Here is a 25,942-nt window from a genome sequence, read left to right as displayed (position 1 = left end):
GTTACTGCCTAGATGTTAATAGAGTGAGGAAGGGTGGAGAAAAAAATCCTCAGCTCTGATAACACCTCTTTTAAAAAACCAACTTTCCTGCTAGGGGCAGAATGCCTCCTTTCTCTGGGAGGAGCTGCAGCTGCTCAGCAGCATGGTCAGGCTTGGGTCCCTCATGAGCAGCACTGTAAATTTACCACAGGGTAAATTTAGATGTGGATTTGCTGGTGAGTAGCATGGCAGTGTATTTTCAGTGAATCATGAAAAGCAATGTAATTATGGCTGTGATTTGGTAGGTATGCTTTGTTTTGCAGGCAGGTGCGCTGCAGTGACTCTGCTGATGCTGCAGGGGTTGTTGCCCCCCCAGCAGAGCCCCTTGCTCCTGGAGCCACCCTGCAGGTAGCTCAGCAGCTGTTCTCACTTTTGTTACTGTCAGGCACTGGGGACAGTTTCCTTTCTTCTCTCTCTGGCTCCCTAGGCTCTATCAAAAGTGTGAATCTGAAACAAAATAAAGCTTCAGTCCACATCTTTGCTCAGCCTTTACATGTACATTTTCCTGTTTTGAGTTCTTTTAAACTGCAGCTATCAGAAAGAATAAAATAGTGCATCACCTAGTAGAGTATTGAAGTGATCATCCAAGCAATTTTCTTCTCCCTGAAGCCAGACAGCCAAAGCTTTTTATTACCGACTGACTGAACTTCCTGTGTCTGTCTGTCTAGGTTGCTAGGCCATCTCATTGTCATGATTTGTGATGTTAGAGGCTTTTGATTGTTGGCAAACCAGAAATGCTAATTTAAGTATAATATTTACATTTGAAAACCCCTCTTACATAAGTTATATAAAAATAACTCAGCAGTTTTATCTTTTGTGTGTGTGCATGTGAAGCTCTAGTAGGCATCTGGCAAGGAATCTTTCAACTCTTTACTTCATGTACCTTCTCAGTAAAACAGCATGGCTTAAAAAAAATAAAAATAGTATGCCTTTAGATAGATTGCAGCTTGGGAGCAACCATCCCAAGTTATTGCTACTTTTAGCCTTAGAGGATGGTTATTTTTGCTCTGTGTATGAGGTAGCCTTGATATCCTTTTTGTCTGATCCAGAAAAGAGTGGGATGATGGCGTTGTGGCTTTTTAGTAATAGGGCCTTGATTTGCCCATTGGTGTGCTGTGCCAACCTGTATTATGTGCATTTGCATTGCCTGAAACTGCTTTGGAAAAGAAATGAAATAGTTGTGTGTAATTGAAAATAACAAACCCAGTTATTTTTAGCTTTGTCACTTGTGTGAGAGCATACAGTAAGACTTCAGTACAAAAAAACCCCATGAAATTGTGGCTTTTTCACATGGAAATTACACTTAAAATGAAAAGGGCTGGCAATAAACTGGTAGTGAATGAACTGGTGGGTATGAATCTGTTCTCTGAAGAAACATACATTCCACACCTAGGCAGACAGGAGGTGTGTTTCTCATTTTCAATCAGAACCAATATTTATCACCAAGCTGAGCCTGTTTAACTCCTCCATGTTGTGGGTATTGAAACTGCCCTGTAATGGGTAACTATTAGTTATTATCAGGTAATATTGAGCTGAGGGATGAGTTGGTTTGTGATTTTCACAGTGGTAGAGGGCAGTGATGTGCAATGTGTTATTAGGTTGCACATCACTGATTTATGTTACATCAATGAGGCAAACCGAGCATCTGAGAACTGCTTTGAAAATTGTCTCACTTATTTATCTTAGTATGAGTTAAATCTTGCTGCTCTCCCTGCAATTCCCATGTTCAGAGTAGGGATGGGTAGCAAGTGGTCCCGTTCAGTGTTGCACAACCTCTGTGGAGAAGTCCAGTCTGCCACCCACCAGGGGAAACAGTTCATGGAAAGTTTTAGACAACACAAAATAGGCACAAACAAATCTCTGGTTGGTTTAAAATTCCTAGAAACCCTCAATAAAACTCAAAGGCCTTAGGGATATATTTTGTCCCTTCAGCCAAGGAGGCTCTGTGAATGTGTATGGCATGTCATTTTACAGAGTAATTACAAGGGATTCCACTTTTTAAAGGAATATTTTCTTGTAGAACGAGAATTATTCTGCATCCAGAGGACTGAGGCTTTTGCAAATGTAAGTACACAAATTATTTAATCCCACACTCTGAACTTCCAGCCTTGGCAGGGGTTCTTTGGGAGGAGCTGGGGCAAAGCTTGAGAAGGAGTCCCAAAGGAGCCCCCTCTGGAGCTGTGGTTCCCTGAGGACAAAGTAGGCTGAAGACTCTTGCTCTGAGAAGGGGAAGGTAGAAATCTTGGATAACATCTTTTAGTTTTTCTCTTGTTTTACCTCCTGTAAAAAAAACCACCTTCCAGGTTAATACTGTCTTGCCATTTGAGCTGTTAAGAGCTGAAATAAAAAAACATCCTTTGTTGTGGGGGCTTTGAGGGAAGTATTTTCTGTTCCTTTGGTTCCAGTCTCACACACCAGCTCCCTTCCCTTGCCTAGACAGTCTCTGCTAGACTAGGACTGTTTTGTTTTCAGAAACAATTTTCCCCCTCTGGAAATATTCTGTTATGTTACTGAATCAAAGACCCACATTTCAGAGCAGATGATTTAAATGCAAAACCAGTATTCATATCAGAGAGGGGAAAAGCAGCCTCCTCCTGATGGCACGTTGGAGTGGCACAACCCATACAGGAAATGGAAGTACAAAGCCAAGTTTTGTTTGCTGCCTTCCTCCTACCCATTTTTTCTTTTTTTTTCCCTGTTTGTTTCCTTGTTTGGATGTGTTGTTGTTGTTGTTGCATTTTTTAAAGCAGTTTTTTAGGATGCTTCTGGCTGACATTTTTACCTTTCTACTGTTGCTTGAGCAACAGTGTGATACTGAAACAAGGCACTGGTCTCTTCTTGAATGTGAGATCTGTATCTAGTGAAAAACACACCAAAAAATGAACATGTTTGAAGCAGACGGATTAAAAAAAAAAAATCACAAGATGCTCCAAGGGTCATATGGCACTGATAACAAGAATGAGGTTTTGGCCCATTCTACCACATATGAGACATCCCCCTGCATTTTCTTGTTGCAGATGTGCATATTCAGCACATTAAAATGTGTGCTAAGTGGATTGTGTGTTCCATGGGGATATTCAAAACAAGGGAGAAGTTTTGTGCTGCCAAACCTGTGTTTGGGCAGTAGGCTGGAGGAGAGGATCTGAGCAATCACAAAACCACAAAACAATGTCACTAGGAGAAAGGAACTTTTTTGTGACTGTATAGAATTTGCAAAATTAAATATATTTAGTGTAGTCATGCTGAAGTGCATTTGGAATTAGAATTGACAAGCAACTTTTTCTGCTATGAAATAATTTTAGAATTCTTTAAATAGGATAAAATTTCTTTTGTAAGTAAATTATCTCAATTTAATCAGTTAGTTTAAACAGAATCACATTTGTGTGGTTTGGGGTTTTTTTAACCTTAGAGTGCTGGAGTGTGTACTTATGATTTTGAGGCAGTTATTTTATTATCTGCCACAGAAAGGTGGTTTATGGTCCTTTTTCCTTACTCACACTCATTAATAACATATTCAACCCATGAATGAACATTCAGCGATTTATGCACACTTGAGCTCGGCTGAATACTATAACACCCCACTCTAGCCATAAAAACAGTTATCACAAGATAACATTGGGTCAGAACCCAGAGCAGCCTGCTTAAATTGTATTATTGATTGCTGCTTTCGGAAGATTTTCCTCAGTTGTGTTTAAACCATGTGCTTATTCTTGTTTCTGGCTTCTAGAAAAGGCCTGGCAATCTAATCTGAATTGAGATGTCTTGCATGTGATGCCACGTTGGAAGTTCATGTTTATATAGTTTGATTTCTTATATAAATCACCTCAATTTGTCTAGTTCCAGGTTATTTGAAGACAAGGCTGCATCTTCAGTTGAGTCTTCCAAAGTGGAGAATATGTACTCATCTACTACAGAAGTTAATATTTCTATTAATTAAATATATTAATGCAGGACTTTTTCTGGAATTTATGCAGACATAGAAAGCAGGAAAGATTTGGGTTTACTACTGGATTTTCAATCAGTTTAGTTTGTGTGTGTCCTGTAGACATTTTGTAGTCTGGCACCCACCCTCCCCAGGGGGTGGATTGGTAGTGTACCAGCTGGTGTGTTCTGTTTGTAAAATGTGAGATAATCACTCCTGTAAGACCACAGTCATAATGTCTGTAGAAATGTATTTGGGGACATTTGAAAATAAATAATAAAAACTACTAGCACCTTTTTTTTCTTCATGTTTTCTAGCCCATTAATGAGGATCTGCATATTTTTTAATAAAGCCATTGCTTTCACTGACTGTGTCTATATGTTTGTGTGCATTAAGTTTCTTCTTCAAGGACAAAATTTATTTGATACTGAACTTGCTGGATTCCTAAAAAAAGAAATCCTTTCTCCCTCTATGTAAGCTGTGGTATTTGACTCCTCTTGAGTACGTATTCATTATGTTAAAATAGAAAAACCTTTCCTCCCTGGGCTCAGAATCAACATTATTGTTGAATTTTCAGGCCTAGGAGAATACTGGTTGCATTGCAAGCAAGTGATTCTCTAATCTATATGGCTGAGGAAAACTGTTCATTTCATACAAAAAGGGTTAATCATATTACCCCTTTTTAAATACCACTTTGCTTTGCCCTTCCTGCATTTGGAGAAGAAGACACAATCAAATGGCAGACTTGTGTTTTTGTTCCTTTTCAAAAATCCCTGACAAGCCCATGACACAGACTACTGCTGTAGCTGTACATTTCTATTCATTATTGATGACTTGGGGCCAGGCAGCAGCACAGAACACAAGCAATATAGATTACCATACTGGGGGCTGGGTTTGGGGGTTTGTGTCTATGCATGGGCTTCTGTGCACTTGGGTTGGGTTTGGCCTTGGAAATACTCAGTGCTGAGTGGAAATCCTACCTGAGAATAACAGTGGGAACAGATTAAAGGAGCTTTGTCATACATTTTATTAAAATAATTCAGGGCACTTAGACTAAAGATAAAAAAAGCAATGTATGAGTGAGCTTGCTCTCAAACTAATTGATAATAGCTTAACTTTCCAGCAGACTTGGGAATGATCTTGAAGGATCCTGGGGGATTTGGAGGGCATTTCTCACCTTACAGAGTGCAGGTAGCATGTTGGCTGATGAGACATTTTTTCTGGTAAGCCAATGTAGTCTATCTAATTCATAGCAATAATTACAGACAAACCATGCTGTTGGTTTGATTTGGGGTGAGGGGGATAGTATCTCATTTCATGGATAATGCAGATAAAACCCATATTTTGGGGGAGTGGAGAATTATGCCAGCACTTTAATGATAAGTTATAGGTGGTATTTCTGATTAGGAGGTCACCAAGAGACCTTTGCAATGCTAGGGAAGTAATTATACTGATGCATAATTAACCCTTATGGGTTTTTATTGGAACAACATTCCTGCCCATTATATAAAGTTTTATTTTCTTGCACGTGTCAAGGAGGGTTTTTACAGTGTTTATACCTGCACTGTTTGAGGTTCTTGGCTTGAAGAAGAATGAAGGAGATCAGAGTTTATTTAAACATAGTGTTTATGTTAACAAAATGTGCTTTGTTGGTGGTGTCTTTATACAGAACCTGTTCTACTTGAATAGTTTTCAATTACATGAAAAGCTATAGAAAGAAATAAGGAGAATCAATTTTGATAACAGCTTAAAACTGCTCATTTCTCTGGAATTTGCCATAGCTTTTCTCTCAGGTTTCTACAATCATTCTTTTATACTTCTGTTTTTTTGACACATCTGATCATCATGGCAGGAAAAGTGAAGGCACAGATTAGTTCATTCAAAATTTAATTGAGTGAAAGCTTATTATGTCAAAATAACTTTTTAAACATTGACTGGAATAAAATGATGTCTGTTAAAGGATGGTGAGACCCAGTCCCAAAGAATTATTGTCTTGTGAGGACCTTGCCGTTGGAGCTGTGACTTGGGACTGTTTCAATTCTGTTTTACATGTAGAACCCTTTAAAGCAAGGCTGGAGCAGAGCATAAAAACTGCATTCTTTTCCTTTGGGAAGGAGAGGCAAGAAGCCTTCCAGTGGAAGTGTTGCACTTAGCTACTCCAAAAAGCAGTGTCACTCAGAGCAGAATGTTTATTTAGTGTCTTCCTTCCATTTTTGTGGCTCTGGTTGCTTTTGTTGGGACTTAGTACTCTTCAATGTGTCTCAAACTACAGAATCAACTCTCTGGCAAATTGAACAATACAGTAACTTCTGTTTTATGAGGAGATCGTTTTCCCTGGAAGGTCCCACAGCACCATCTAGTGCCATCCTCTCCTAGTGCCACATGGCTTTGTGGGAATAGAGGTGCTTAGGCTGCCATGCTTTGCTGGGAATGGCTTCTTAGTAATTGAAATTAAGATTTGCCTGTGACTTGGCATAGATCCAAATATAAGTCTGTTTCTTCAAGAAAACACGCTTAAAATTTGGTCGAAATTACCTTTTCTTGTGAAACGTGTTTGTTACTTCTACTGCATTTTTATTTTCACTGTACAAGACAAAGGAGAAATAGTGGTGCATCCTTAACACTGCCCTAATATACTTTGCAATTAAAGTACACCCCAACACATGTAATTAGGTTTATTATGTCCTTGTTATATCTTAAACTCTTTTTCAAGGAAGGACTGTGCTTACAGCTACAGATACCCTAATCCTACAAGCTCTGTGCCTTTCCTCCTCAGTCCTACTGAGGTCATGCTCATATGGTGTGGAGCCTGCTTGCAGTTGTAGAAATTACAGGATTACAGTGTCCAAGTGATTTTTGCAAAGACAAGGGGATCACTCTGACAAGAGTAAGGATGTGGATGATTGAAAAGTTCCTTTCTCACTTTTGTCTCCTCTAACCAAGGTTTACTTAATGCCAGTGTACAAACTCCTATCCTGACATACAGAATCTTAGTGATCTTGTTCTCTGCTGACATCTCCTGTGAAATTTATTTGAATAGAAACAGACAATGATTTAATCATCTGGAATTAGGAAAAATATTTGCATAGGATGAAATTTTAAAAGGCTCCATTGAGGTGGAAATAAAGGAGAGCAATAAATTCTTGAGGCCAGAAGTGTTGGTCAGCAAAAGCAACTGAAGAGGAAATGGGAAGAGGAAAATGTAGCTCCAGCAGGCTCGACAGGATCCTTGAACTCACTGAAAATAGTAACCAGACAGCTGGGTTAAATGCATTGCACAAGAGAGAGGCAGGAAAAAATTGCAGGAGGTGTTACAAGTGTGGGGGATATGGCTTGATCCTGTTCCAGAAACGTGAGCAAAAGCTCCACTGGATCTCCTTGGTCACACACAGAGCTGTGGAGCTGCTGCAGGGAGGTTGCAGCACTTGCAAAGTGTGGCCAGAAGCAGCACCTGGGATCCCACCTGTTGTAGAAACTACTCCACACCCTGCCAGCCATCTCCCCCTCACTGATGGTTTCAGGCCATTTGATGGAAGTGTTCATTTCCACCTCTGATGAGACTTGTGCTGTATTTTGTGCATCATTCCAGATATTTCTCCTGTATCACTTGCAAAGCTCCGAGAAGTTTTCCTGGTTGGTTCAAAACTTCAGGATCCTTACTGCTGTGTTCTGAACTATTCTGTGGCTGTGTAAGAAACACATTTCTAATGTGTTTGAGATGCCCTCTGCTGGGAAAGCCAGGCAAACTGGGCTTATCGTCTCTAGTTTTACCTTCTAAAATACTCTTTTCTTATTCTTGGCTCATCACTCAATCTGATATCAGAAACTCCCCCCCTCAGCCTTAATAAAAAAAAAATGCTATTTCCTTTTTGGATTTATTCTTTACACTTCATCTGTGATAAGTGTGGTGGTGTTACTGCTGGTAGTTCAGATCATGGCATTTCTTGTTTCTCTGATCTGTTTTGTTGAAAGAACTGAACTCTGGCTGCTCACATTCCTTTTGATTCCATTTTTTCACACTTGTAAAATATGTAGGCAAGAGAAACATCTGCAAATAGTAATTATTAATAAATACCGGAAATGCTTGTGATTTCTACTGTTATCTGATGCTGGTAAGGTTTTTAATATCACCTCATCATTCTTTTTTTTTTCAAATTAATGTCCATTCCCACAACTGGGGGCACTAGTTTAATACAACAGAACAAAGGTGGTACAATGTCTGGAACAACTCACAAAGTCCTCTGAATAATCTCAGAGTTATTATGAAATCTGGTTTATTTTGCCCCCACTGATAAATCAAAAGCCATTTTGACATAGTGCTTCTAATTTCACAGTTTTGTTATTAAAATCTAATATTGGCCTAATTGGATGAGTTACAGCTATTGCTGTGGTGTTTATTTCTAATTATAGTTGAATTAGGGTTACATAGAATTGTATTTTCAATTTTGTATTGTAGTTTATAACCTTCTTAGGGTACAATATTTATCATTTTACCACAAATGTGTAAACTTCATATTCCATATTCTTTTCAATATCTCTTCAGATTTTCCTCTTATTTATTGTGGGGAGAATGGGTGTGTTAAGCATCCCAAAAAGCTTCAGTTCATAAGCCTTTGCTCTCCCCAGCTTTCAAAATAGTAATTTCATATAGAACAAGACAAAGAGCTTAATTACATATTTTATTTTGAATAATTGCAGTTGTATAAGCCTTCTCAGAACCAACAATGTCATTAGAGTAGCTGACAGAAGAGGGATGTATAGTAGGAGTTTTACACTGAAAATTATTTTGAAAATAATTTAATTGAAAACAAAAGGCAAATAATTATCTGACACCAGGAGCTTCTGTGATGTCCATGGGGGAGCAACACAGGGACACAAGTTGCATCTTGGGGAAATTACTGAAATTACAGGAATATGAGAAAGCTGTAATTTAATCTCTGAGATTGCAAGAGATAAATTCATATGTTTATGTCATTTACATGGGGACAAAGTTAGAAACAGGGGGCAAACATGTTTTATTGTGAAAATCAATTCCAACACCTCAACAGAAATTTATCGTCTCTGCTGCCATCTTAAATAAGTCAAATGAACAGCATAGCTTGTATAACCAGCATAGCCATGCTAACACAAATATTAAAAGCTATTTAAAGAACCCATAAAAAGATAGTCTCTCAAGGAGGTTCCTGCAGCCACTGGATTCAGATACTAAGGCACTGAAATGTTTTTGGAATTATTTCAGTTACAAACTTGAAATCTTCATCCTCAAATGACTTAGTACCTAAAAACTGAGATATGTAAAATTCACAGTTACCTCTGCAGCTGTTACCAGGCCCTTTTCTGTTATGCCACTTCTGCATCCAGTGCCTGCTTGTGGTTTCACAAGAACTTGCCTGGTCCCAGCCTGCCTTTCAGTGGGTTTTGCCCTTCTGGTTTGGAACCAAGTGTATATATTTAGCATAGGCTTTTTTCCTTGCTTTGTGGTGTCTGTCAAGAGGCTCTGCACAGGTTCTAAAGCTGTGTGGGGACAGGTGGAAAAAGGGAGAAGAATTGCTGAGGATTTTGGTGTGTGAAAGCCATTTTTTAGCAGATGGTATCATTCTGTATATGATATCTAAAGTTCAGATTACTGTAAAGCTGTAGGACATGGGAGTTCACTTTTAATCAGTTTGAGATGATGAATAATGTGGTATCACAGGTAATAAACAGTGTATTTACTCGGGGGTGGTGCTGTGAAGTGGAACTGTGGAGCTGTGACCAGTCTGAGGGGTGAGGGTAGTGGGAGTCTTGTGCTCCTTGATTTGAATAGACTGGGAGTTGGCTCTGAGTGCTGCTGTGCTCTTTGCAATTTCTATCGTGTTAGTGAAAACACTGAACAATCAGCTTTTCCATCCTTAGGAGTGCCCACTTTCTTTTGTGATTCTTTTTTTGTCCAATATCTGTATTCTGTCAGAACTTTGGTATTAACTGTCCTGTTGCTCACAAATATGCCTAATTCAGACCTAGAAGCACTTTTCTAGAGGCAGGGTTCTCTTTTTAAAATGTAAAACATTATAAAGTTGTCTGCAAACTCGTTAAAAATAAAGGAAAAACATTTGAAAACACACTTCTACACACAAAATCAAGGGAAAAAAAAGACATAAGAAATACAAATAACATGTATTTTGACATAAAGTTTCACTCTCATTGTAACCATAAAAACTACAGTTTTATGTTTGGAAATTTTTTTTATTTGTTTGTTGGGTGGTGAGGTGGCATGTGCAGGCTGGGGGGTTTTGATGTTATTAACTCCATATTCTGTCCAACTGAGCTCATCTTTATTTTGATTGATTTTGTTTTTTCTAAAAGCGTCAGCAACTCTTGAAATAAATACTTAAATTTGAGAAATACTGCAGCACACAGAAGAAGACTGAGTTTCATTTCTCATTTATGCTTGTCTTCTGATGAAATTATCCAGTATTCATAAGCTTTTCTCTCACACCTTACCCCATCAGTGGCATAGAAATGCTGCCCTGTAAGTTTTTATGTAACCTTGCTTACACTTCTGCTTCTTTTGTGTCCTGCTCTGATGGAGCATTCAGGAACCTCTGTAGCATTAAGCACAAGTAGGAAATAGATTTCAGAAAATACACAGTAGTTCAGAGCTTTGATACAAACTCCATTTTTCCTTTCCAGCCTTGGTTCTTTAGGCAAATCAGACATGACTTTGGTTAAGGCTTTTCTCAAAGCAGTTGCCACATGTGTGTTGTACTGATGACCTGTAAGAATGATGAAAAATTGCATGGGAAATTTGTGGCTAAAGGAAACCAAGGAAAGTTCACATGTATTTCATGCCTCATTACAATAATCCCTACTTGTCTTCTACCATGTGTCCCTCTGGATCTGTGCCCACCTCCCTCTTCGTATTTGCATAATTTCATTCTTAATGATTTGCCACCATAGTTTCAAATTCATTAGGTGGCTTCTCTTCCCTGTCTGATTTGGCAGCCAATTCCATGTACTGATTTTATATATTCTTCTGGAGGATAAACACCTCTTAATGCCTGCTCTACAGCAATGCTGTACTGGATGAAACCTATAGAAAACCTCTTAGCAACTTTATGTAATCAAAGCAAATAACAATTAAATGGATCTCCAAGTACATCCTTGCTGTTTACCTGTATGTTATGTACATGCTTGCACACACAACCTGTATTTAAACTCTCTGGAATGAAATCCATTTCATGATCTTTACTGTGGGGAGATGTTTCCAAGTATCTGACTCTTCAGACTCCTATGTTGTATCAGTGTCTCATGTCAGGCTGAGATTTTTTTCCTGCCCTTTCCACTAAAATCATTGAAATATATTCAGTCAGTCTTTCACATCAGAGGTGTAAATGGATTTCTTGAAAGTTTTTCTGCAGATAGCAAACAGCAGTCACTTTACAACTTTGACTCCATTGTGGGCAGCAGTTGGGAAGCCTAACACTCCACCCGAACTTTGAAGATGCTAAAACTGTGTAATGACCTTGCATTCTCAAGGGCAGATGCTCAGCTTTTGCTGAAGTGCTAATCTACAATCTGTTTATCTCCATACACTATGTATTTGACAGCACTTGCCTGGAAAGCAAGGCAGGGAAAAGCGTTGTCAAATTTAGTTCCATTTTCCTCTCTGATGGTCTCGGTGTCCAATGGACTTAGAAATGGTCATCTTTATTTTTATTTCCTTTGTGCTTCTCAGCCAGTTGCAATCTTAGAAAACAGCTTCAGTGTCAGTGTCAGAATATTCTCATCTTTGTGAAACCTCTGCTGGAGAATGAGCTGGGCTCTGGAGTAACTGTTTGCTTCCACATTTTCTTTATTCTTAGTGAATCGGACTTTGGGCTTTACCTTCAAAATGTAAATTGTCTCCTGTATTTTCCGCCAGTAGGCTTTAGACTCAAAGTGCTCTGTTTATTATTCTTTAGTGGATATGAATTGAGATGCATCACATAATGCTCAGGAGCACATTGAGGAGCATGTTCCTAATGAAGAGGTAATGTGCCAAAGCAGGGTGCTGTGGGCAGGGAAAGGTAATGCCCTTTGTTAGACACACACCATGGTCAGGTAAGCCCTTCTTCATATCTGGGGCAGGAACCTGAAGAGGAGGGCTCCAGCTCATAAAAGCACATCAGTGTTTCCAGGTTAACCTATAGGTGGGCTTTACATCCCCAAAGTCTGCTCTTCAGCAGCTCCATCAGTTGGTTGGGTAACAGAGGTTCCCTCCCCGAATAAATCCTGCTTTGCTTGCCCCTGTAAACCATCAGCCACCCCAGCACTACTGACTAAAGGAAAAAACCCCTTTGGTTTTAATGTAAACCCTGTGGTTTTTCAAACTGGCACTCTTTATCAAAATAAAACATTAACATCAAATTACTCTGATTCAGCAACAGCATCTATTTTTTAATATGAACTTGTCTGTTCTGTCAAGTAATTGTTTAGCTTCCCAGGGAATCGTGTGTGTGTTGCAAATGGAAAAGTTCAACCTTGTAAATCCTTTCTGCAGTGAGGCAACAGGAAACCCACTTCTGATTATTAAGATCACCGGGTTAAACAGCAAAATTTAATAACAAATTGCTAAAATTGACCTTTTGAATGCTAGATTTGCAGCATGCTCATTCAGGAATCTCTGTATGATGTATAAGAGGATTCTCTTGCTCCTCACTTACAGAATTACAATAAGTGTTACTGTCACAGAAGCGCAGTTTCCTTTTGTGGCTTTGAATTAGCAGTGGCTGTTGCCCACTGTGTTAATATCAGCAAGCTTCTGAAGTAATTCAATAGCAAGTCACAGCTCCCATCCCAAGGAGGAAGGACACAATCTTGATTTATCAACAAGATAGAGAGAAAGGTTGGTTTGGTTTGGTGTGGTTTTTTACCTTTAGCTTTTTTTTGGTAACTTATAAAACTTCACTGAGGCATGAAGCACGTAAGAAGTAGCTAATGGTGCTGAATCAATGAGTTTGTTCAGGTTCAGAGGAGAGCTGGCTGTGCTCTCAAGCTGGCACTGTGCTCTCCTCCCTGCACTCAGTGCTCAGGAGGAGTACAGGATGCTTTCAGATCACTTCCTGCTCCATCCATGCTCCTCCTCACTTGTGCAAAAGCCTGGAGGTGGAACCCTGCTGCAGTGGTGTCCTGCCATCCCAAAATCAGGGGAGGCTGAGGGAACACTCAGGCACTCGGTGATGTCTGGTAGCATTTGAGGTGTGCAGTGTGGCTGTCAATGGGGAAAGGGGGAGAAGGGCAAGGTCTGGCTCATGTGGTGTATATATATACATATATATATGTGTGTGTGAGTATAGCAGCCGCCCTTAAAAGCTGGGCTTTGGCCCTGATGTTGTCCCTGCATTACACAGATCTTGCAGTCAGCTCTTCCTCACAGATTCTGCTGTATGCAAGTGTCAGTTCAGCCCTTGATGCCTCCTCCCTTCCCCAACTTTTGTTTCTTCCTCTCCAGCTGCTGTACTTGAACACCTATATTTCTTCATATCTGTTATCTGCATTTTGGTCTAAACCTCCTGTAAATTGTGAGTGACTCCCTGAAGCAATTCTTCCTGCTTCTACTTCTCTTTTCAGTCTTTTATGATCTATCTCAATTGTGACATTTGCAAAAATATAAATTATTATGGATATCTGGGCTGTGGGGCAGTCAGATATGGCATATATTATTTATTTTGAAATATGTTTTTAAATTCTGCAGAGGCTTCAAGTTGCACAGCTTAACTGTTGCCTCCTTGATCCTTCCTGTCTGCTATAATTTGTGGCATTTATTTGTTGCATTTTGTTTTAGGAACGCAATAGGAACTCTCTGTGGCTGATAGTGTCTCTGAATCTGTGATTCTTTGTGGATCCAGAAAACAAATACAAAACTAATTGTTTCAGGCTTTTCTTTGTATTTTCTTCCAAGAGATTGAAGTAAAGCCATGTTACTCAAGGTTAAGTGAAAAATAGGGGACAGCTGGGTTTTTTGTTCAGTTGTTTTTCACTTGTAGCTAAATAAAACATAAAATGAGCACCCTCTCAGATAAATGTTTTGAACCTTTGTCCAATTTTTTTAAAAAATAAAGTTTGTGAATAGCTGAAAAGCCAGCTGTTCTTGTGACCTATCTGGATGAAGAATAGTCGTGGCCTAGAGAAGTTCTGAACCAGGTCTATGAATTAGCATCCATTAAATGATGGAATCATTTTATTGAGCAATAATAAAATATTGAAGTCAGATGGAAGGATGATGGGGAATTGCTGTTTGCAGCTATGAAAGTGATGCATGTCATGTTAACTCCCAACCCAAACAACTCATTCTAAGATTTGCTTTCATGAAACTTAAAATCCTCTATTTTGTCCAATCATCAGCTTTAAACCTGTTCCTTGTCAGTGAAGACAACAAATCTTTTTGCTTGCATCTGCCTGGGGGATGTGGAAAGCTGAGGTGGTCCTGTGTGATTAAATTAGATGAAAGACTTGCCTTCTACCAGTGAGACATGAAGTCTAATCAAGTGAAATGAGTTTTGAGATCTCAGCTCATTTCCTTGGGGAATATCTGCTTACATTACACAGTCACGACACCTAATTCATCACAGTTGAGGCAGCTTCTGCTCAGAAGAGGACCTGGGACTGGGTGCCAGGGGACTTGATCAAGTCTTTCCCTAAAGAGAAGCTGCTTAGTGAAGTTAAGATACAGCACGCTGAGGGGAGAGCTTTAATATGTTTTTTTTTAAATAAATTATCTATATTCTGTATATCAGACTATATATCTGTATATTTTAGAACAGAGGGACTTAGATGCAAAAAGGTAAAAAAAGGTACGTAGTACTGAGTGTAGTAGTTTATAAAATGATTGCTGCATGAATGTTAAATAACATGCTCAGTGAAGAGCAAAGTTGAGTTTGTTACTTAATTTCTATGATGTTAAATGATATTTGTGTATTTCCATGTACTAAGCTAAGAAAGTAAAGATTTTTCTGCCTCCTTAACTAACAGACTGTTTTGTTTGTTTCTTCCAGGGCATTGTTATAACTCCACTTCTGCTTTTGCTTTTTGTAAGTATCATGATATATTAATATATCTTTTACTGGGTAATCTTGCACCTATTAGGCATTATGTTTAAGATCTAAGTTTAGATGGTTTTCACAATGCATCAATAATGAAGCAGATTTTTCTGGTCAATATTTGAAATGAGCTGCCTCCCAGGACAGCCATCAAAATGTATCATAGTGTATGCAAACACCACCTACGCTTCATTCTGAGATGACCAAAAGATGTTGCTCTTACAGAAGTGTAAAATCATGTGCTGTTAGTCAGGCTGGGTTAAATACAAACACTTGCCAGGTAAGGAGATAACTTGGTTGGGAAAGCTCTTGGAGAGCTTTCACTTGCAGGAGCTGGACAGGATTGTCCTGATCTGAAGTGGATGAGAAGAACTGGAAAAACACTACTCAGATAAACAGAGCCTTCCTTTTGGGCAACCAAGCCCATGGGAATCTTTGTGGGACAGACAAGACAGATGACTGGAGCCCCTGTGCATCCCTAAATGGAATGCTGCTTCCTTCCTGTTAGTTCAATTGTCACCCTTCAGTGACGCCTGGGGTCCTGGCAGCTCATGGTAGACAGAAAGGGAGGAGACCAAGCTCTACCTTCATGTTTTATAAAGGCAAGGGCTTTAGCATATAATGGAGAGGCTTTTGCAGGTGGATGGTGGTGTTTGGTAAATCCCTGGTCACATAGGAAGTCTTGGTGCTTGAGGATTTGCTGGCACAGCTGGTGTGGTGCAAGCTGCTGAGAGCTGGGGCTTTGTGAAGAGTATGGAATATAGGCTGAAGCACTTCAAGACTTTCAAGGAAGACATACATTTTCTTTTGTGTTTGTCTTACTGATGGCTTTGTATGTCAGTCAGCACACTGGAAAGGGGGGGAAGTTGGTCTGAAGCAATTTGTAAGTGGCATGCAAGGGGTGCACTGTTTATAGCAAGGATGCTTAAGCAACATATGGGCTATATACAAATATAGCTGTATAAACTGGGATAAAGAGTACTGTGAGAGCGGCTGTAACATCAGCTACTGCCACACAATAACTGTGTGGGAGGAGTTTTATTTTACTAGAACAAATTTTAATTCACTCATGTAGCTGTGTTTACACACAAACTGCTTTGACCATATTCTATATATTGATACACACCAGCAAATCTTTCTCAGTACACCTGGGAGCATAGACTTACTGTAGGTTGAAAAAGATAATTTTCCTTTATAAAAAGACAGGTGTTTTGTTATTCTTGCACTGAATATGTTGATTCAGGATGGTCTGCCTCACTGCTTTCCAATCCTCTTCTCTCTTGTCCGTCAAAAGATTTTCTTCCACAGGCATTCATTCAGAGACCTGTGCCCTTGTTTCTAAGTGAAACTTCAGCTCTTTTTCCTTTTGCTCACTGGCAGCTTTCCCTGTGCTTTACCTCACTGAGTTTGGGGCAGTGAATAACAAAAGGGATATTTTATGCAGAAACTGAGATGTTAAGGAAAGATCTGTACATATTTTCTTTTCTTTGGTGTCGTTATAGGCAGATAACAAGATATTCTGCCCCGTAAATTGCAGTTTTCACTATTACTTCTCAGAGGAGGTGGTAAAACTTCATATGTATGGGAACAGGAAGGCAAATCATATCTGTGTTCTTTCTACCAGCCCTGGAAACATTTGTATGAGAAGTGTGTAAAATTCACATTAATTATTAGGTGGTTTGTGACATGACTTGGACTTGTTCTTCTTGAGGCAGATACACACATGAATTGCTTTGTCATCAGAGTGATAAACAAACTAGTCTGGGGATGAGGGGAGTTACAAGAACTGTGGGTTTTTGTCACAGAGCCCAGAACTTGAGGACTTCTCTTGTGCTACATAAATATTTAACACTTGTTGAGGTCTTTGTTGAGGGTTTCACAGATGAAGAGCAGTATTCTGGTCAGCCCTGCAGCACACCTTGCTAAGATGAAGTCTGCCTTCTCTGAAGGTTCAGTTTATCCTATGATAGGTATTTAGGACAGCTGAATGTGCACAACCCAAGTTCCCGTGTCCTGTGGCAGTCTGTAGTTTGGACTGCTGAAACCCTTTTTTTTTCATGTGAACCCCTCTAGTTTTCCTCTGAGTTTCCTTGATGCATCTGGCCTGGTGAGCACATAGTGGATTCAAGCACAGAGTTCACATGTTTCTGTGTGCTTGCTTACAGCCTGGAGCTCCATCATTTCATGTGGGACTGTGGAGTGAGAAACATGGACTAGACAAGTCCTGGTTTCCTTCTCTGAACCATTCAGCAGTTTAGTAATGCTATTTAGCCTTAATGCTTAATTAATACAGGATAGAATTTTCAACTTTCAAAATAAGTCTTCCATTTACCTCTACAATAACTGAGCTGAGCTACTGTATGCTATTCACGGGCCTTTCAAGTCAGCATCATCAATGAATTTTGGTTCCTGAATCTGGTACTCTTGAGCATTAACTCTTCCACTGAGTTGTGCTATGATTGTCTGAATGTTCGTATTTGTTATTCTCCCTGTGTACAGTGCATAAAATACCTTTAGTGCTGCCAGAAATAAAATACGTTGTTGTCTATTAGCTTGTTTTTGTTATATAGCTTAACCTGAGGTAGCAGTTATTGTTTATATTTTGCCCTGTGTGCACCAGAGAATATCATGTTCTAAGCTGTCTTTTTGTTCATAATTGCCCAGTAATGTAAATATAAATTGTCTAAACAACATTGATAAAGGCATGTTGAAGCTGTAATACATAATGCATTTAATGCAAATAATTTATCATCTTAAGTGAATGGTGTTGAAGAGGAGGTCAGTTACATTTCTGAAAAGTATATTTCTGCTATGAAACTTCTGGTGTAAAGCTTACTCAAAATTAACATTCTAAGAGGTTCAGATTAATTTAATGAAGGCCTAATTACTGGACTGTATGAGGATGCTTAGCTAAACTTTATAAAGAATATCTTTGTCACAGATACCTCTGATTAACATTTTGCCTGATAAGAAGCTGTTGAATCTCTCTTCCCAGATATGTTAATCAGCAATACCATCATCCTCATGTTAACCCTTGTTATTAACAGTTAGTATGCCATATTCCCAGCAAAGATGTTACAAATGGCCAGTGTCCATAAACTGTATATAACTGGAGCTCATATATGGGATGAGCAGAACCAAAGCAAGTTAAATCAGTGTCAGGTTAGCATGAGGTGATGCTGTTTGATATTTCTTTGCCGCATTCTCCAATGCTTCTTTAGCCATGATTGGGAGGCTGTCTACCAAAGCATTCAGAGAGTGAGGCTGTCCATCCCCCTCTTGTCACTTTGCACACTTGGAGAGTAACAGATCCATCATGAACATTTTTAAAGCAGAAAAATAAGTTTTGTTTTCTCCAAGGTTAGTTATCAAAGTAGCAGAAATCTTAAGTGTGTGAATCTATTTACTTCTATTGAAAGCCATCAAAAATGTTAGAGATAAGTCAGTATTTTACATTTTTATATACTTCACATTCTTCAGAAGCATGCCTGCAATGCAAGTAATGTGGAGTGTTAAAGACCCAATAGGAAATTCATATACATTTTAAAGATACACTTGACTGTCAAACATGGCTCCCCCATTAGCTCCTTTGCCAATAAAACTACCAGGACATTTGTGTCAAAACAGGATCTTTCCAAGGCTTTATCAGCTTGCTCCTGTTCTTAATTCCTGAATTTTTATTTTTCTGTTGGTGTTGTAGTGGTGATGTCATAAGCACTAGAAAGCAGCACTGCTGAAATAATTCAGGAGTGGACAAGTGAAGGAAATTTGGTGCAAGCAGTACAGAGAAAAGTGAAATAAATAAAGTGAAATTAGAAGGTGATTTAAATGCTGAAGAGCTTTCACTTGTATTCACAATCTTTAAATTAAACTATGGGTCCAAAAGTTGTTGATACTTCTCAGATTTTTTTACCAAGTCTACTCCAATCCCATTAATTCAGATAAATCTGTTTATTGAAAGGAGCTGTCAGTACTTTTTTGTTTTTAAACAGAACTTCTACACACTATGCCTTGTTTTTCTTCTCAAGCACTTGGTAAATGAGAGTTGATACCAGTCAAATGAATCGTTAAATATGCAAATATCTGAGTAGCTGGAAAGCCTTGGAAGTTGATAAGGAAGTTGCAGCTAATGGATTTCACTGGTATGTGACAAAAGGCTGATTACAGTGGGATGGGAAGGGAGGGGGAGCAGCACAGTGCATTAGCTATTAACAGATCAGCTCATTCATGTGGAAGTTTTAAAGTGCATCATTATTTCTACCTGGTTATTTACCTCACTGTTTCCTTTATTTTTTAATCATTGGGAAACAAAATTCTCTGATCTGATCCAAACTCTTTACAATTACCTAGAACTTTTCAATGACTGCTGTGAAATATTTACTTAATCATTTTATTGCTTTTTTCACATGCACCTTTTATGGGTTTGCTATTTAAATTGGAACGAGTAACAGAGAATAATAGGGACCCTCCTTGTTCCTGACTCACACACAAAGGTTTTTCTAGGTGCTTTTCTAGATGTTATTGCTCTTGAGATTTTCATCTCTGTAAAAGTAGGGGAGCCTTTCTAGTGCACAGCCTGCTCCAACATGGGCAGAAGTTAAGCACACATCTTTAACAGGGTCATAGAACCAGGCTACCAGGAGAATCCCATCCTGACTCACCCAATCCGCCTCTTTTCCATGCTGTGCAATTCACCTCAGAGCTGAGCATGATCCAACCTAAAAATAAGGATTTTTGCTCTCCCTCCACCCTTGCAGTGCTAGAAACTTGTGTCTCTGATGAATGTAAACTGATTTCCAGTAAGTACTGGTTAAAGATGTGTCATTCATTTGTCTTTGTTGCTAGTGTTATACATCTGAATAGCACTTCTCTGAAATTTATCACCCTGGCTCTGACTTTCTCTTTGCCAGCCTTCAGTCAGCTAGGCTAAACAAGCCATGCATTTCTAATCTTTGAATTCATAAAACAAATCCCTTAATCTGAGGTGTTTTGTGCACCTGCTCCAGGTTTAATTCCATCTTCAGCCCAGGTAATACAAACCATGCACAGTTGTGCAATTTGCTTCACCAAAGGCTTATCCAGGCCTTGTGCAACGTCTCCAGTATCCCCTATCTCCACTGATTTATTTCTTCTGCTACATCACAGTTTTCTTTTTCATGGATAAATAATATTCATGGTTCTTAACTACCCTGTATTGATTAATCTGTGTCTTTCCAGCCTTTCCAGGCCCTTGTTTGCAGCAGAATTTTTGGATGCAAGTCCTTAAGTCCCTGATCTCCAAGGGTATTAATCTAATTCCCATTTAGGTGTTTCTGGGTTGTAAACTTGATCTTGTTTCTGTACATTAACCCTCCAGATCATTGCACCACAGTTAAGTGGAGGAGTAGCTCTGGTGTATTTCAGATGAAGAATACCTATGGTTATTTTTATAGCTCTATAAATGGCTTTAAAATCCACAGGTGTGTTTGGATTGGCTTGGTATTTAATCTGTCATAGGGGAACCCAAAGGGGATTAGGCATCTGTGATCCCTTTAACAAGGGAAACCTGAAATATCATTGCCCAGCCTAGGAAATAAAGGGCAAGATTGTCAGCTTTTGTTTTTCCATACTTCTGAATGTGAAACTTTGTTTTTTTTTTGTTTTTTTTTTTTTTTTATTTGGCAACAGAACTGGAGGGTATATGTAGACAAATAAATACTTTTTCATTTGTGCCAAATCAACTCCCACAGATGCACAAGCATATAGAATATGCAAGAATTTGCAAAATATATGTAGTTATTTAGCAAAAATGGAGGATTTAAGTTTAATTTTTAAGAATAATAGTGAAAGGTCTCCTTGTTAAAATACATGACTGCCAAAGCATTGGGTACCATCTCTGTTCGAGATGGTATTGGATACCATACCCCTTTCTAAGGCAAGAGACAATTTGCAGTTTTTGACAGGTGTGATTAAAACCTTTCTTTTTAAATTTAAACATGTCCTATAGAAACCCTATTCTCAGTGATATGCCTCCCCTTTCCTTCCACCCATTCCAGGTGGATTATTTCAGTACCAGTCAATGACTGGGGGTCAGTGGGTGGGAGCTGGCATCTCCTGCACGGCTTCTGTGCCTTACCAAGGTATCCAAATGCTGTGCCTGTAAAGAGGGGTGGGAAGGGCACCCCAGTGACCTGTCAGCTCTGCTCAGATGTTATGCAGGAATGATCCCTTTCCACATCCTGCCTGAAATCTGGAGCTGGGCACTGTGGGCACAGGAGGACATCAGTGCTCTTCCAAGTGCTGCCTGCTTCCCAGAGCCTCAGCACCATTGCTGCCATGGCAGTTCCATCACAGCAGTTCCATTTCTGGGTTTCTGAGGGACATCTGGGTATTTTTCTGCTGCACTGTAACATGCTGCCATGACTGGGTCAGGGTAAGGGCTCTGGAAGGAGTCCAGAGCAAGGGAGGGCTTTGTTCAGCTGCTAACTCTTGTTCGTTGCCCTTCATCACTCGACTGGATGCCATCCACCTCTTTTCCAAAAGTGCATTGCATTCCATGGCCTTTCTGTAATGGACCTGCCATCCCCAACAGGATATAAAGGGACTTGGGCATGGGGTGTTGCAGACAGGCCTCTGAGGCGGCTGGATGAGGGAACCAGAAGCTGTGACAATACAGCATTGAATGCAAAATTTAAAAGGGGTGTCAGAGTAGCCAGACCCTTCCACCAGAATGTAGAAAAGAAAGGCTTAAAGTTGAATATCTTGTGTAAAAGAGCAGCCAGCCAGGAGTGCCTCTCCCTATCAGTTCTGCCCTCTTTTCTCCCCTGCCTCTCTTCCTGCTCTGTGCTCAGCAACTGGTGAGGCTGGAGCTGGTTGATGGTGTGTGAGGAGCACAAAGACACAAGCTGAGGAAGCATTAATTGCAGGAGAGCACTGGGAGGGTGAAAGCTGCCCCCAAAGGACAGCCTGCTCCAAAGAGGGCACAGTGTGTGCAGCACATGTGTCACTGGGCTGTCATTTGGTGGGACTGGCATCATGTGTTTCTTCTGAGCCCATGGCAGTGTAGATGTGGGAACACCCCCTGTGATACCTGCCTGATCTGCCAGAAGGATGAGAATGGAGGGTCTGGCTTGTGCAGACAGTCTAGGCTGGGAGATGGAATTGTCTTGTTTTTATGCAAGAAGTTTGGGGTTTACTATTTGTTTTTTTACTATATCCAGTTAAATATAGCCTTTTAATTAAGGATAGGCCAGTGTTTCTACCACAACCTCTTAAAGAAACCCACTAAATTATTTGGTGGGTTTTTATAAAACAGGCAGTCTCTTGAGAAGAAAGGTCTACGACTAAATTAGCAAGAATGCTGCAGGTCAGGTTTGAAGCACTGCATGGTGACAGAATTGTTTGAGAAGATTTGCCTGGGGTTATCTTTCTGCTTATCTGAGTTACCCTGCTGAAAACACTCAGATTATTTAAGTGAAAAGTGTCTTTCCCCAGTCAAGAATTTTCAGGGAATTTTCTTGAATAGTGAGCCCATTAAAGCAGGGCTGGCTTATTGCTAAACCTTTAACTGAAATGCTGCTCTCCAGAATGGTATGTACAGTCTCTTCACAATATCAAACTTTAAAAAACTGTTCCTAAATGAGCATGGACAGTATGGTGGCATGAGATTTGTGATTCCTTTTCCATTAAGTGGTGCATTTCATCTTCCATACGTCATTCCAATCAGGTAGGGGTGGTGTTTTTTCAGCTATAAATCAGGAGTTTGATTTTATGATGTTTTTGTGCCACTTCTTACAGTACATCTATTTGCCATTGAAGAAAGGTTCAGTTTTAGCCATAGAGATTATTATAATAAGGAGGGCAGCCAAAGATAGTCATCCTGCTAATAATTTCAGCCTAATAGTCATTTCTGTGCAATGCATATCATCTAGATAGTTCTTAAAAAAAAAACTATCATGACAGCTAATGGAGCACAGAACTTAGATCCAACTAAAACCTGAGTGAAATCCTATTTATTCATTCGGACAGAATATTTGCATTTTGTAAGTGTGTAGGAAGGTTTGATTAACATTATATCAAGGTTTTTATTTCCTACTTACTTCTCAAAACAAGCATGTCAAACATATCCAAAAGATAGTTCAGAGGAACTGTGGAGCCCAGGCAATGTCTGAGAGTCCATGGGACACTTAGAGTTGTGATCTGATGAATTTTCATGCTACGAATGTTGAGAAGGCCCTGGTCAAAGTATGCCTCCATTAGCTTTGGGTTCTGTAGTACCTTTGTGGTTAGCCATATGTCCAGAGTCTGGGTTAAAATGTCTTTATTTTCTGTGTGATTGAGAAGTTTATGCTTTCTCTTCAGCCTATATCTTATCTTCTGTGTCTTTTTCAGGAAACAGATTTAAGTGTAAGGTAATACAAGAGTTGATAGACATAATCTAACAGATTTTGATAAAAAACAGCCCACTGAAATTATTGTCAAAATATACAGAGGGAAACAAAGTTTAGAAGTCTGTTTGAAGATGTAGTATCAGTACCTTTAATTCAGTTTGTAATTATCTAAAACACACAGCAAAACAAATTCCAAAAGCCCCACATCCAAAGCAGAACATATCCTCATATATACACAAAGTGCTTAAAAATTCCCAACAGTTTGAAGACACTATGTTTGAAGTAGCATTTTAAACAGCTGGCAAGACTATGCCTTTTTCAGCAGTCTGTTGAATACTGTTGAATAGTTTTTCATTCCTGACTTAGAAACTGATTATGCATCCACTGAGCATAAAACTTAAAAGTAGTGAGCAAAGTCCTATCAACATTATTATAGAAAAGCACAGGAGTCAGTGCCAAAGTGTTGTAGCTCTGTGAAGCTGTTCAAGTGTCCTGGCTTGCCTAGACTGACTCCTCTGTGGCCCAGGCAGATTTTAAAGTTTAAAAATCTTCGCTTTCACTTGAAAAGGCTTCCTGGAATACACAGTAAGTAATGCTTTTAACTCCTCAGCACATAACAATAATTCCAAATACAATTTGAAAAACTAAGAACCTTTTAAAATTTCAGAAGCTTCTTACAAGAATTAAAACAACAAGGAGATGAGTGTGATGCTGGAGGTCTGTGCTCTCTGTAGGGAAACACTCAGAGTGCCCTGTGTCCCTTGGGAATGTGGCTGCCCTGCCAGACTTTGGGTTCACATGGGTGATCTGAATCCTTCTATGCAAGCTTTTACTTCTCCCTCTTGACTGGCTCACAGAGTCCCTACCTGCAGACCGAAATTCTCAGCTGTGGCATCATCCTCAGGTCCCCTCCCATGTTCCCATATCATTAATGCTGGAGGTGACAGTGGTGAGATGATGTGGTTTGTTCAGCAGTCACACTGAGTCTTAGCTGATGTTGCCAGGTCACGTAGCACATAGGAAACAGCCAGATCGTGTGTATTCCTCCTGAATCTCTCCACCCAGAGTGTATTCAGCAAGGGACATAAGAAATCTGAGGCCATTTGCCTGCACCAGAAGCTCAGTTTGCCCAGAGACATCCCCCACAGGTGTGTTCGCCCATTTCCCGAGCGGTGCATGTACAAAAAAGCAGTGCACTTCTACATTTCTGCATAAATTAAAATCCTTCACTCTATGAAATTTCTGACTTTTCTGTTCTTCAAATGTATGAAGAATCTTGTTTTATGCCAAACCCACTTGTATAGCTATATGTTGATTTTTCAAGGCAGGCTTATAGAAAGTTACTAGATTGCATGATCACCTTGTCTGTCACAAAGGTAGTTGGGAAAGGAAGGTAAGTGTGAAAAGTATCATTTATGAGAATGATGTATGTAAGAATGCTTTAGGAAATCAGCATCATTTAGATGGTGCTGAAAAGATTCTGTATTCTGTTGTCATTTTGAGAATCTTTAAAGTGAAGTGTAAAATATAAAATAGGGTGGATCTGTGAAAACCTTAATGTTGTGTTCTTTGCCTCATTGTGAAGCAAGTGGTTGTCTATGGGAGCTCTGACAATGATATTCAGTCTCCTTAGTGTATGTTTTTTAATGTGTGTTCCATTGCTGTTAGAGGTGTTAAATTGCATTAAAGGAAACTTTCCAATTACCTAGCCTGAAACAAGTCCAGTCAGAATGTATAAAATACTGTATATTTTCCTACACATTCTGAAGCAGGTTTGAAAAATCCCACTGACTGTGTGTGTTCCTGTTTTCTACCAGCATCTTAAAAAAATACTTGTAGCATTTACAATTATTGTTAGAGAGATGACTATTTGAAGACTAAGACTGTCAGTTCAATTGGCTTAATGAAAGAGTAGTTCTGTACTTCCAGTGTATCTCTTTTTAGACAGCACTGAAATACAACATGTGAATGTTTTCTTCACTATTTCATTATTTTCATTTATTTATTGGAATAACTACACTGACTTCTGTTGTTTGATGTTTGAATAAATGGTAAAATAAGTCAAGCGAACTGTTTAGTTAGGAGGATTCACTCCCTGTCTCTTTAGACTATCATCCTAGAAATGCTTATATAATTTCCTTGGCATATATGTGCAGCAGGTTTTCAATTAAATGAATATTGATGGAAATATTACCCTAAGTTATAAAATAATCAGAGATTGGTTTAGCTCTGTTTTGTAGAACACCAAATGCTTTATTGTGACTTAACTATTAAACACGTGCAGCTACTTCCAGTGCACATGTTCCCAGTTTTTATGTATGAAATGCATATTAATGTGGGATATCTGTGTATGAAATTTGTAGATAGTAAGAAAAAGTGCAATGTTAATGGTGTATCTTTATTTTGTAGCTTGGATCATCCTCCTCTGTGCCTTTTACATCCATATTCTCGCAGCTGTTTATGACTGTTGTAGTCCCTCTTATTATTGGACAGGTATGTCTTTTAAATATACATTCTTATGTAAAAAAACAAGATAAAGAGAGCTATCTTAA

The 25,942-nt window shown here is 39.2% G+C and overlaps 1 protein-coding gene across 1 annotated transcript in view; it reads left to right on the top strand.

The window, feature by feature from the left end:
* The window catches only part of SLC10A7 (solute carrier family 10 member 7), a 139,596-nt gene that overhangs the window by 76,771 nt on the left and 36,883 nt on the right, over positions 1-25,942 (top strand). Inside the window, exons 6-7 of the mRNA XM_058803459.1 lie at positions 14,977-15,012; positions 25,800-25,883. Of these exons, the coding sequence (XP_058659442.1) occupies positions 14,977-15,012; positions 25,800-25,883 (120 nt within the window). The remainder of the gene's footprint in view (positions 1-14,976; positions 15,013-25,799; positions 25,884-25,942) is intronic.

Source organism: Ammospiza caudacuta, chromosome 4 (genome assembly GCF_027887145.1).
Source record: "Ammospiza caudacuta isolate bAmmCau1 chromosome 4, bAmmCau1.pri, whole genome shotgun sequence".
Classification (NCBI taxonomy): domain Eukaryota; kingdom Metazoa; phylum Chordata; class Aves; order Passeriformes; family Passerellidae; genus Ammospiza; species Ammospiza caudacuta.
The sequence above is the reverse complement of the archived record's forward strand: the minus strand, read 5'-3'. Positions and strand labels throughout refer to the sequence as shown.